Source organism: Lygodium microphyllum, chromosome 2, assembly GCF_053477565.2.
Source record: "Lygodium microphyllum isolate KBCC chromosome 2, Lygodium_microphyllum_v1.1.10, whole genome shotgun sequence".
Classification (NCBI taxonomy): Eukaryota; Viridiplantae; Streptophyta; class Polypodiopsida; order Schizaeales; family Lygodiaceae; genus Lygodium; species Lygodium microphyllum.
In genome coordinates this window covers 15,365,890-15,379,449 of record NC_141136.1, presented here as the reverse complement: position 1 = coordinate 15,379,449, position 13,560 = coordinate 15,365,890, and the positions used below count along the sequence as shown (strand labels likewise).

The 13,560-nt window shown below is 40.8% G+C and overlaps 1 protein-coding gene across 3 annotated transcripts; it reads left to right on the top strand.

Moving 5' to 3' along the window:
* Positions 1-2,834: 2,834 nt before the first annotated feature.
* On the top strand, positions 2,835-13,073 carry LOC148039506 (putative beta-1,3-galactosyltransferase 2). Of its 3 annotated transcripts, none has more exons than XM_087691314.1 (11): positions 2,835-3,796; positions 4,034-4,115; positions 4,215-4,270; positions 4,360-4,562; positions 4,711-4,774; positions 4,916-4,988; positions 5,063-5,183; positions 5,306-5,393; positions 12,298-12,423; positions 12,567-12,688; positions 12,790-13,073. In XM_087691314.1, exons 1-11 carry the CDS (start codon positions 3,705-3,707, stop codon positions 12,936-12,938), a joined length of 1,176 nt encoding a protein of 391 aa, XP_087547440.1. In that variant the 5' UTR covers positions 2,835-3,704; the 3' UTR covers positions 12,939-13,073. The 3 variants fall into 3 exon arrangements, with proteins under 3 accessions (XP_087547440.1, XP_087547431.1, XP_087547448.1); XM_087691305.1 differs by having other exon boundaries at positions 2,839-3,796; positions 4,215-4,279; XM_087691322.1 differs by having other exon boundaries at positions 2,844-3,796; positions 4,215-4,279; positions 12,579-12,688.
* The last annotated feature ends 487 nt before the right edge of the window (positions 13,074-13,560 follow it).

Below are 13,560 nucleotides of genomic sequence, written 5' to 3'. Positions count from 1 at the left end.
TATTGAATACATTCAAGGTGGTATTTTTCAAAAACATGCCATATCCTTATAAATTCATTGACAATATCCTTTTAGTAGCACGACCTAGTGATACATATGATATCTAAATCACATAATTTGAAATTTTAGGTTTGGGTTAATAGAGACAGTACACAAATTTCCAAAAAGCATCAAAATCTTGGTTGAATAAATAATGATTTGTAGGCAAATATAGTTAAACAATTCAAAGGAGTACTAGTTGCATGACAAGCATTTGTGTGAAACATTTTTATAGTACACATGAAATGTTTTTGTACGGATTGTGGTCCCTCAAGTGAATTTTATAGATAAAAGCATTTTCCTTTTCCATGTCACATTCCAAAAGCTTGTCCACTCTTATAAGAAGGATGGGTGTAAATGACAATGTAGTCTTGCTATATTATAGAAAACCCTTTAGCTAATCCTAAGGTGCCATGAGCTCATTCACACTATAAGACCACTAGTGACCAAATGGATGTGGGCCACAGCCCAAAGACTACGCCTCTTCCTACCTACTTTGCCATAAATCCCATGCCCCCCAAAATCGCAAACTTTGTCCTCCAAAAATACCTAATCCCCCTTTCCAAAAACATTATTCCCTCACTTAAACCTTATGCCATTGTCCTAGTCATTGTCCCAAATCCCACCAAAAGCTCTACCTCCCAAATTCTAACCTTATTTAATCCCCCCTAGAGCACATGAAAATAAATCCCAAACACCCCCCCCCTCAAAAGATACTAACCACCCTAACAACCCATACCAAAAACCCTAACCCCCAAAATAATAAACCCCTACAAAATCCTAACCCTTGATTCCAAAACTATAGCCCTCTTGAATATGCAACCCCAAACCCATAGACCTCACATAACTCTAAACTCTCCTTGCCTCTCGAGACCTTAACGTCCTATCCTAATCTAGTAGCCTTAGGCCCCTTGCACCTTGAAACCTTAAGGTTTACTTAAAACTCTAATCACACGCACATCATCCCTCCTCCCCCTTCCCCGCCTTAAAAAAAAAAGCCCCCTCAAATACCCTAAATCCTCCAATCCCCAACCTCAAGGCTTCACCAAAATTGTACATCTAGGCCCCCCATTGCCCCCAAAATCCTAGGACCGCCCTAAAACTCCAACCCCTATCCCCAAAAACTATAAGCGCCTCCCAAAAAGTATGCAACCACTAGTCTTTTGACTCGTGACAATATGTGAGAGAGAGAGAGAGAGAGAGAGAGAGAGAGAGAGAGAGAGAGAGAGAGAGAGAGAGAGAGAGAGAGAGAGAGAGAGAGAGAGAGAGAGAGAGAGAGAGAGAGAGAGAGAGAGAGAGAGAGAGAGAGAATATATAAGATGCCTTACACATTGAAACAAAGATTGAGAAAATGCAATCGTTTGTTGGACTTCAACCATGTATATTTAGTTCATAATATCCAACTTCAACAAAGTGTCAAAATAATGTATTGATTTTACAAAACAAAGAGTAGTTGTGATTAAAGCACCATGCAACAACTTTGCTTCACTCTTAAGAAAACATTGATTGTGGATTGAGCAGGTAGTTACATGGTTGCATAGTGGCATAACAATATTCATGGAAATAGATAGTATATGTGTCTAATTATACATATTAGAATGAGTGAATTATGAACTAGTTTGTGCAAGGAAAGAGAATTTTATTGTGTTACTTTGCTTTCTTTACAACGTTACTTTGTGCAGTAGCTTCGCGTGAAGTTGCTAGCCTAGCATTCCTTGCATGCACAAGTTCTTCCACAAATTAAGACTAGGTACTTTGGTTGCTAAATTTGTAGATGTTGCGTTTTGTATGTCTTTGCCAAATGCTTGGTTTTGGATTACTTTTATTTATGAGCGCTAAGGGAAAGAAGGAATAGATATGCTGCTTCTATGAAGACTTTATTTGCATCATTTAGCACTACTTCCCTTTTCACTTTAAGGATCAAGTGTGTATTTCCAAAAACATCCACCATCTCCCTTCCCTTGGCTCATGGATCCTAGCTATATGTGCTTTGTCATTTGTGAGCATTTTGCCAACATACATTGGCCTCTTTCCTTTAATAGCCAACTAGACGAGGGCAAGAACAATGGAAGTACGCTTACAAAGTTAACAAGACCTACAATGTGCCTTGATGATTGGAGAATTGTTATAAATCAGCGTAGGGGTGCTTGTGCAGAAGCTGCATGATGTGTGTGACATGCTATAAGGTGGAGATTAGAAATTGATTTTCATGAGGGAAAGCAAATCCCTTGCAATGCTACTTAGAACGATGCTACAACTAATAGAGCATTCCAAGAGCATGGATCAAAACAATGCTCTAACAAATAGAGCATTCCAAATGGCATGGACCACAGCAAAGATGTTGGTGTGGTAATGAGAACAAGGCTGGTTATACACCAAATGGCGGGACACCCCACTTTGCACGTATTAATCAATCAAAGTGCTTCTTTAGGGGTTGGGCCTCCGTATTCCTTTACACATCGAAGAGGACATGACCTATTGTTTACTTGCTAAATAGGTGAACTCCTTACCCATTTTTGGATGGGGAGTCTCCTTTGCCCAATTTATTGACCAATAAAAGTATACTCTTTGCATTTGCGACCAATCAAGAAAATAATAAACATACTGGTTTTAACTTCTTGTACAAAATATATATTTTAGGTGTGTGAAAACTTTGTGCCCATGTCCCTATCCATTTCCAAAAATTGCATGCCACATTGTGAGGAGGGGTTAAGTGTTCGTCATTTGACGCGTAACCGGCCCAAGGGTTGTATTCAAAGGTGGGGTTAGCGAAGGGAAATTCAGTTGCATCGATAACGAATGAGACTGTCAGGCAGTGGGTGGGAGGGAGGAGAGAGGCGGCTTAACGACAAATGGGTAAAGAATTAGAGGAAGAAGACGAAGAAGACCGGATGGCGGACATTGACGACGAAGAAGGAGCAGGGGAACCCACCACCACCGCACTACTCATCGAAAGACCTCGCTTTCAACGTGCTGAACTACAGACGCGCACACGCGCACGCTGCAGAAGCAACAGATTTTTTTAGAGGAACAATAGTCCTCTCCCTCTCTTTCTGTCTGTCTCTCTCTGCGTCTCTGTGTATTTGTCTCTGTTTCTACGGTCTGATCATTGATCTTGTTTCTTTTTCTACACCCTATTCATTTCCTTTTTCTTTTTCACATAAATCCCTTGACCCCTGCCCTAGTTTCCCTCCCTGTTGGTTAATTATTCTTCGGCCCGTTCACGTTTTTCCGCATGCTCATGATTCTGCACCGTTAAGCTCCTCCGATTCTCGAGTTTTGCTTCCACACCATGGTTCGACGACCTTGAGTACTGGCTAAAAAAATGAAGGGGTCCTGAGATGGCTATAGTTGTTCGCCATGAACAACCTGCTTCAAATTGTTTTGGGAATCACCCAACATCGTCTAGCGGCCCGCTTTCCATTAAGATGAAGATTTGTACTGTAATTGAACAACCAAAATGCTGTCTAGGTTTCCCAGATTGTAACTCACGATAATTGAACAACAGAAATGCTGTCTAGCTTACTCCAGATAGCGATCTCATTGGGACATTCAACAAGCCAGCGAGGCATGTAAACTACAGAACGACTTTGTGCTCGAAGTGGTGCAACAGGCCAAATTAATTCTCATCAGACCAGCTCATTCTAGCAGGATTGAAGTTCCCAATGCCTGTTAAGGGATCAGGCGGATTGTCTTACAAATGGGTTATCTTCCTTTGCATAGCAAGTTTCTCTGTCGGACTCTTCTTCACCAATAGGTCCGTTGATAGCACTAACACAACTCCTGAACGATAAGTGAATGTTTGTCTTAGTTTCCAGATTGTGTTTACAAATGCTTCAGTATGCACTGTGCATGCTACTAATCCATTGAAAAACATGAACGATTTTTTACTATTTCATCTTGAAAGTCTTAAAAACTTCTATAGCAACACTTCAGCTGAAAGAGGAGCCAGTTTTACAGCATTGCCTTAAAATTTTCCAATTTCATGGAACAGAATGTGGATACTGTCAGAAAGTCAGGGTCTGGTGCAGCATGATAAAAAGCAAAGTGTGCATGATGGATGCGGAGACAGATTTGTAAGTGTGACTCCCTTAGACAGTTTCTGATCAAATGGTGAGCTGTGAACATTTATATGAGTCAATGACATTTATATGATTATTTCTGGTCATTATCAGGAGAATCACGATGCAATTGCAAAGGGTGGGCTTGAAAATCGGTTTGATTTGGGGAGGTCTGTGAGGTTAGTGTTTGGCCTTAAAAAAGTGTCAATGCAATTTCCTATCCTTTTATTTAACCTTGGTCCTCACTTTTATCCTGCAGGTCCAAAGAGTCAAATCTTCAACTTGACCTTGACTATAAGGAAGCCCTACAGTCAAGCCTGCCAGATGCATCTCCTTTTTTAGATACTCTTAAAGTTGCCAATTCAGTTCCCCGTAGAAAAGTATTTGTTGTGGTTGGAATCAACACCGCATTTAGCAGTCGTAAGCGGAGAGATTCAGTACGAGAAACCTGGATGCCAAAAGGTAGAATGCCAAATAGTTTGGATTGAAGATAAGAATGCACGTGAAACTGATACAGCATGTAGATTGTTGGATCCAAAGATGAGATCAATGAATATTTTGAATACAGCTTTGTTCAACTTTTACAATATGGATCTGTTTGTGAATCTAGGTGAAAGGCTTAAGCAGTTGGAGGATGAGAAGGGAATTGTAATCAGATTTGTGATTGGACACAGGTTGGTTCGACCTGCAAGGAAAGCACATTAGATTGGTTAACATGTCTGAGACAATCAACAATCACGAAATGGTCTTAATGTGCTTCTTGGCATTGAAACGAGCTCAAGCTTTGGATTGATTACTTCTAATGTCTGGTACAGTGCCACAGCTGGTGGTATTCTCGATCGGGCCATAGAAGCAGAAAACAATCAGCACCATGACATTCTCCGACTGGTATATACTTTAACCTCTTTTGCAAACATGATTGCATATAGTGTTTGGATTGTTTATTGATGTGTAGTGAACAGGGGCATGTCGAAGGCTATCATGAGCTGTCAGCGAAGACAAAGCTGTATTTTGCCACTGCAGTGGCAATATGGGATGCTGATTTTTACATAAAGGTGGATGATGATGTGCATGTCAACCTTGGTAATGAGGGAATTGAGAGTCTGCACATGATGGCTTAGTTGAAAGCTCATTCTATTTGTTTGTGATGAGAATTGCTACAAAATGTTACCGCTGTTAACCAGCTGCTTATTGTGCATTTATAGGGGCCTTATGTACAATATTAGTGAAGCTGCGGAGCAAACCTCGTGTTTACATAGGGTGCATGAAATCTGGGCCAGTGCTCGCTCAAAAGTAAGTTTTGTGAACCTATCATGTTGTTCTGGAAAGCAAGTTGAACAACTTGGCATGTCACTGTAACAAAGTGTCGAAAGACCTTGGTTGCTACTTGTGTTTGGAACTCACAAAGAAAAATGTGCATATTTTTGTCTTTAGAATATTGTGTGTGTATTTATTTGGTTGCTACTTGCTTCTTTCTTGGTTAGTCAGTCTTCTTATGGAGGTAACAGTCAATATATGGTCTCACCAAATGGTTTAAGTGAGGGAAAAATTTCCTACCTTTTCTTACCTTTTGTTGAGTATCTTAAGATAACCCACACATTCCCAAAAGCAGTGTCTAAATTGAAATTCTAAATTGACATGAAATTTCTTTGTAAAGTTTATTAGTTGGTCTATGAAACTACTGAATTGGCCTGAAAGTTTTGTCTGTATTTTAACTGACCCCATATTTTCAAAGTTGAGCTAGTAAGTTTTTGCAATGGCTGCTATACAGAGTTTAACCTTGTAGTGAACTTATGGGGTTGTCAGGGAACATGCTGCTACATGCACTTGCGATATGGCAGCATTTCCTTGACAACCGCTGGAAGATACAGAAACACTCACAATCTCAAGAGAGGTAAGAGAATTTGATGGTCGAAAGGATCTTCTTACTCATATATGACAGCACTACTTACGATGTATACAAGAGAGTGAAAAAAATGTGGGTTGCTTACTGGGATCATTGATCAGAGAGAGAGAGAGAGAGAGAGAGAGAGAAGCTTGGCCTGAAGTTGAACAGAATGGCAAGGCTTGGGCTAGTTTCTATTACTGATGTGCTTTTGCCTGCATGGCAAACTTTCACGTCATTTTGGTCAGTGCGAAGGATCGTTGACCTGTCGAGATGTGGTTGACTGCTACCCTAAAATGGGTCAACTGCATAAAAGCAGCTGCATCCAGCTCCAAACCCTGGTTTGGCAGCTCAAATGTGTGAATGCAGCTTGGGCAGCTCTAAAATCTAAATGTACTGATCGGGGAAGTGGTAGCCAGTGTGATCATACTCATGAACAGCCTAAAACTAAAATGCACACTAATGTAAGGGTGCCACCTCCATCAAAACACATGAAATGGCGGGGAAACAAAATGCAACAGGCATGTCTGCTAAACTTCCCCCCCCCCCCCCCCCCCCAACCCAACAAACACACACTCTCTTGCATTGGAGAGTCATGAGGGATGCTTGCACACTAGGTCTAGAAGGCAGAAGAGAAGGCCTTAATAGTCTTCACCTTCAATTCTGAAGAGGAGCCCTTTGTAGCCTTGGTCGAAGGGCTTGAGTCAAAATCTGAATCGGATGACGAGGATGATGATGACTCATTGGAGGAGTCTTTTACCTTGCGTCGTCTTCTTTTCCTTCTTTTGTTATGCCTCTAGTTCTTTGCATTTCCTTTGGGGATGCCCCTTCTTGCCACAATGATAACACTATGCTTTTTTCTTCTTTTGCTTCTCATCCCCTCTCTGGAGCTATAAAAGCATCTTGCCTACCGCCATGTTGATTTAGCCTCCTCTACAAACGTAAAGAAACCTCAAGCCCAAGCAACATGAATAGGGTTCCACCATTGTTATGTGAAAAGGAATGCTGGTTTCAAAATGTACAGATAGTCCAACATAGCTGATGACTCTTGAGGGAGTAGGTTGAGGGAGGAGGTGAAGTGTATTGTCCACCGAAGATGGATCTAAAGTGTAGTAATCACCAGTTAGAGTAGAGGATGATATAGAAAAGTGCTGAAAACTTAGAATTACATTCTGTAGATGCAAATATAGATCAAACCGATTTTGAAAGTGTTGTCAAACTCAAAAGTTGTAGATGCAAATACTAATCAGGTCAATGTTAAAAAGTGCTCTAAAAGTAAAAAACGACCTGCAATGGCAAATGCAAATATAGATAATGTTGATGCTAAAATAGTACTCTGGATGACAAATTGCAGGCGGTAGTTCGCAGATAAAAATATAGTAGTCCACTAGGTTATAACGATGAAGGTAGTAGTTGGGAACACTCAGACATGCGATGCAGTAGTTGAAACGAGGGATGGAGTGATGCCTATGGTAGTTGGAACCAATTGTAGGTATGGAAAGCTCCTCTAGGAGGTCACGACAACACTAGAGATGATGGGCAAATTAGAGAGACTAGGGATGCAAAAGGATTCGGGATGTGTAGAATGCAAATGCCCTGAACAACGTAGTATGCTCAACAATTATAATATTCATTGTTTTTAAGACTCAATATTTAAAAAAATGGAGAGAACAAATACTTAAAGCTATATATGACAATTTTCAGCCATGCAAATATAAAAGTAATAAAGACAAGATTAAGGGTTAAAGATGGATAACCAACCTTCTCTCCCTCCCCTCTCCCTCCTCCCTCCCCCCCCCCCCCCCTCTCTCTCTCTCACGTCTCCTCTCGCCTATGAAGAAATGCTCGAAACGCAAAAAGCATGAAACCAATCGTACGACAAAGTATAGATTGATAAACTTAGAACATAGCTAGGGTTAGGGTTAGGGTAACTCAGAGACAGTGAACACAAGGAATAATAAAGTGAATGAATAATGAATATACAGTGCTCATGCAGCAAACACACTATGCAGTGAATACTGAACCTCGAACTCTCGTATCTCTAGGATCAAAGTAGGGGTTATGAGCTGTAGAGTGTATTGTACTTCGAATAGATCTTGAATTGTAGCAAAGGTAGCCTTGGAGTGTCGAACACTAGCAAATGCAACCAAGGAGGGATGGATTTGATGCAAATGACAGCGCAAGAGAGAGAGAAAGACTAAAACGTGGGTACTTGAGGCAAGAGAAAAACTAGGCGACAATTGTTAGATGCAAACGGAAATGTCAGAGGTGAGAGAATGTTAGGTGATAGCCAGAAATTGCAAATGAAGCATTTAGAGGAGAGAGAATCTTGGCGATTGCAGACAATAAATGGGGACAACATTCAGTAGTAGGCGATAGCTCCATAGGCCTGGTGACAGCAGCAACCACGTGCAAAAGACTGGAATTAAGTGTCGAATGATGATAGGTGGTTGGTGGAAGCTTTGACCGCGATGTTCTCTGCAAATGGGTGTGGGCAGCAAAGTTATGGCTCTTGAAACCTTCAAAAATAAGATTGAGGGAGAGTGGTGGGTTGCATGTCTATATATAGAAAGTTTAGGACATCCAAATTAGGGTTTTGCATGTGGGATATAGTAACTCTCGACGATTGCGTTTCTTTTTAAAATAAGTGTTTTTTTCATTAATTAAGCATGTTTTGGGACTGTGTAAGTTAGACTAATACATTTTTAGCTCAACACCCCTTCTCAGGCCCAAAACAGAGTCATGAGAAATAAGCCCTTGACTTATATTTTCTTTTATCCCAAGGCGTCCCACCTCAAAGTAGCTAGGACATCGGGCAAAGGGTGTTTGTTGAGTGACTTATCAAGACTACAGAGATGATGGTTATCTTACCAAGGGAGCCTAAGTGATCACCCCAAAGAGGCTAGGGCATTGAACCAAGGGTGCATGTTGGTTGCTTAGGGGCCTACCAAGTCTTGCAAAGGTGGATGGAATCGGCAATGGACTTTTTGATTGTTTTTTATGTTGTTTTTTGTACGGCTTTTGGTGTGATTTGTTTATAAGATCTAGCATTAAGTGAGGGTTTTGAATCAGTTTTTATCCTATTGAGTTAGTGTTCTGAAGTACGGGAAAATAAGGATGGATAGCCCCACTACCTTCATACAAAAGCAAAACAATTCCACACACTACTAGAATAAGTGCCTAGGGATGCCTAAGTGTGTGTGTGCCATTTATATGGAGAATATGTGGAGAGAAAGGCAAAATGGGTAAGTAAGCAAGACAAGCAAAGCTGGCATGCAAGCATAGAAAAAATAGTGCCTTAAGAGACTGCCATGTACAATGCCACGATTATGGTGGATCTAGAGTTGACCACTCCAGCAGTGATCGAAAAGGGATAAATGCACGTAGATGCATGTTTACATGAATAAAATGCCGATGCATGGAAAAATGCAAAGGGAAATACAAATATTCATGCTCATGTCATCCTGACAGTGCGGATGAAGGTACAAATGTCCATAATATACAATACATAATAAATAAATGTTTGAAAGTGAAAAGCTGTAAACATCATCATTGAAGAAAACAACCCCCTCTCAAATTGAAAGGAGAAGTAAGAGGGAACCACCCTCTCCCCGTCAATTTGAAGAAGTAGAGGTGGGTGTACCCAAGCTGATTTGTGGTAGAAGATACTAGAGAATCGGCTGGTTGACAGCCTTGGTTAAAATATTTGCAAAGTTGTTGCTTGATGGCACAAACTTTAGACGAATAGTGCCTAGCTCAACCTCCTCTTTGGTGAAATGGTAGTGAGCTGCAATGTGTCGTGTTCAAGGGGAAATGATAGGATTGCCCTTAAGGGCAATTGCACTTTGGTTATCGTAGTAGACACCCGAAAGGGAAATGGCACTTTGGTTATCACAGTAGACAATTGTAGGCGATTCGCAAGGAAACTAAAGTGCACCCAGTAAGTTCCTTAGATAGATGGCCTCCGTAGTGCCACCTAAGAGAGCTCGATACCCTGCCTTGGCTGTGAAAGCCGTCATTGTATCTTGCTTACGCGGTTGACTCAAGAGATGAGTGCCATGCACATGGTGTAGAGGTAGCCTGTATAAGAACTTTGGGTGTTAGGATCTCCCACCCAGTTAGAGATAGTGTACCTCTGCAAGCATAAACCATATCCATAAGTTAGTCCAAAATTATAGGTATACCTTAAATATCTTAACACACAAAGACAAGCAGTTCAATGAGACATTAACATTGGTCTTGTTTATGTGTCTCTAATGCAGATTTTCAATTACTTGCGTTTATTGCTGTAATCCTATTGAGAATAATGGTTATAATGTGGCCTATTCTTTATGCTTTGCCACCCTTGTTTTGGCTAGTCTGTAGTCTTTTGACATTCTGTCAATTGCATTTCAATGCACCTGCTTATTGCATTTGATGGGCTTTCCTATAGTATTTCTTGGATGGCAAGTTGCAACATGTGAGTTGTGCCATTTCTGCTGCCTCTGCCTGGCTTGTGTCATATGGCAGCCTGCCACTGCGCTTGTGGCTTGCATGTACGTCAATGTTGTCTCTGTTTCTATTACATAACATATCCAGGTTTCCATGCGTGTTATTCGTAGACCTGTTCTGGCCTTGGATTTTGTTGATGCGGCAACAGCTTCCGATTGCTTGTTGTAAATCTATGCCTACTACTTGCTTGTCCAATATTTCTATAGTTCGGACTTCCTGTGGGGTGCTTCAAACTAGGCGGAGTGTTTCAAACTACTGTTCGCCATTCGGTCCAATCTGATTGGCTCGAGATTCTTGCTATTGCTAGTAGTGGGGACATTCTGGCCTTAGCGTTAACCACTGCAGAGTGTGTGGCACAGATGGGGAGTCATCATGCTGTTCTAACGACGTCTTGTTATATATTACACCTGATGCAATGCAGCTTGTTGTCTCATGGTCGTCCCTAATACTTATTTGATTTTGCTGGTCTCTCTTAAGACTGGTTCACGTGTGCCTTCTTTAACACTTGTTTGTATGCATACCTTGTGCCCTTCTTTAGGTTGTTTTGTTTGAGCTGATGTGTATGCAGGCTATTCACACTCCGTTTGCTACGCTCTCCTGACCAAGGTAATGTGCAAGGACTCTTCTTATTCCACTGTATGATCTTCTTACCAAGGCACATCCAACGGAATACACGCTGCTGGAGTATCCATGGTGCATCTCGGGTATTCTTGTTCATTGCTTGTTCACATGTGCTCTGAGAGAGGGTGTTAGTAGTGGTCATATCACAGGTTCACGGGCGCCCACGGCCTTAATTATAGGCACTCTTTGTATTCTTTATTTGGTACTTGGCCAACCTATTTTGTGGTAGGACAACTCCTTTATTTTTGTCTATAAAAGGAGGGAGTTTGACCACACTCCATACCACAGTCCATTATCCATTCATGTACTTGTAGTTTCTTGGTGTGGAGAGAGGGAGCTTGTGGAGTGTGTTAGCTGGCACACAACCATTGTACTCTTGTCATAGTGGATTCCTATTCCTGGTTACATCTTGCACATTCTCTTTCATCGATCTCGTGTCTTTCATTATTCTGTTGTGTGTTTTGCTCTTCTAACATCTCTAATAGGTGCCAGATTTTGCCACGTCTTACTGTATAAATCTTTGATCTGCATTTCCCCTTCAGGACAGTCTTTGGCTTGCAGTTTCCAGCAAGCACTTGGTTTTGCTTCTCAACATGGTTGACTAATTTTCACTTGCTCTTCTAGCAGGACCTTCAGCATCCAGTGAGGTGAGTATGATAGGTTACTCTCTAGGGCATTTAGACTGTATTCATTTCATTGACTAGATGCATTTGCTGGGGTAGCCATGATCTTTAGGTGACTATTGGTGTTATCAGTTCGCTTTTTATTTGCATTGCTATTGATACTCCTCTTTCATTGTAACCCTGCCATTTTACATACTGAACAAGTTAGTGTAGCTTTCACCATTGCATACAAGTTTGGCTGTCCAACTACTCTCTAGTCAGGCTATGGAGTGTCTATTTTGAGCACATCTTTTGAATATGGATTGTGACTCATTAGTGTGGTTAACGGTAGATGATCGTATTAGGAGATATTACATATGCCACCAAATACACACCTGCCCACTTCAACTTCAGACATACAGTTTACTCTCTATATTGGGGCTACAAGGGGCCATGTCACCACCCTCCCAGCCCACCCTACCAACCCCCCACAGCCCAGTTTTTCCCCCCGAAGGGAGGTTTACAAATGAAGGGGGAGAGGTAATGGTGGAGTGGGAGGGTCTAATTTTAATTGTTAACCTTCTTTTGTAATTTGCAGAGGTGTTAGATACCATGAACCTGAGTACTGGAAGTTTGGTGATGAAGGAAACAAATATTTTAGGCATGCTACTGGGCAACTATATGTCATTTCAAAAGATTTGGCAACCTATATACATAAAAATGAGTAAGTCTTTCGCAAATAGAGTAAGGTCGATGTTTCCTGAAGGCCTCTCTGAGGCCAGATCTACATGCTAGTAGTTTAGTTAGAGATGTCTGACTATGAATTCTGTTGAACTTTTTAAGTGACTTTTTGAATGATGACTAAAGTCTAATGAACAGAAAAATTTTGCACAAGTATGCTAATGAAGATGTATCATTGGGAGCATGGTTTATTGGACTTGATGTACATCACATAGACGATAGGAGGCTATGCTGTGGTACTCCACCAGGTAGATTGGTTTTCTCAAAACTCTTTCTTGTTGGATCTTTTTGGTTTCTTTCACTAGTGGTTACGAAAGGGATGTCAATAAGTATTTATACTCGACTTCAGATTGTGAGTGGAAAGCACAGATGGGCAATACATGCGCTGCCTCTTTTGATTGGTCGTGCAGTGGAATCTGCCATTCTGTGGAACGAATCAAAGGGGTTCATCAGCGGTGTGGTGAGGGAGAGAATGTAGTCTGGAATGTAACTCTGTGAACTAAATTGGTGGACAGTTTTGTACTGGTCTCTTTAAAAACGTGATATGTTTAGGTATCACATATTCATATATGTAAGTTTATCTTGTAACATTCTTTCCCTAATTGAATTGGGCAAACAAGGACTTTCACATTATTGGAGTATTTAGTAAGGATCTCATTGGGTGGCCATATAGTATAACAACTAATTTGGTGCCGTGATGATACACCATAATATTTGGGCATGTAGCTGCTCATGGTGGAGCAAAACGCATTCAAGTTGTTATTGATCACCATACAAAGATGTTCAAAATCTTGTACTTCAATGCTGTATTCTAATTACTTAACAATGAGATATATTTGGGGGCATGGTCTTGTGAATGTTCAATAGTGGTACCTTTGTCAAATTATTAGGTTGAACCTTTTAGTAAACACAGTATTTGATGACTTAGAGGCTTTTAAGAATCACATTTAATTTATATTTTGATAGTATATTCTCACTACTAGAGGCAAGAGTTATTATTCTTGTCATGAAAAAGCAAGTTTTATGATAACTCACACTTCAAGATGAGTAAAGGTCCTTGTAGATGTCTTAGTAAGTATTCTAAAGTATTCTTTCATCCCAAGTGTATAAGTATGTCTGA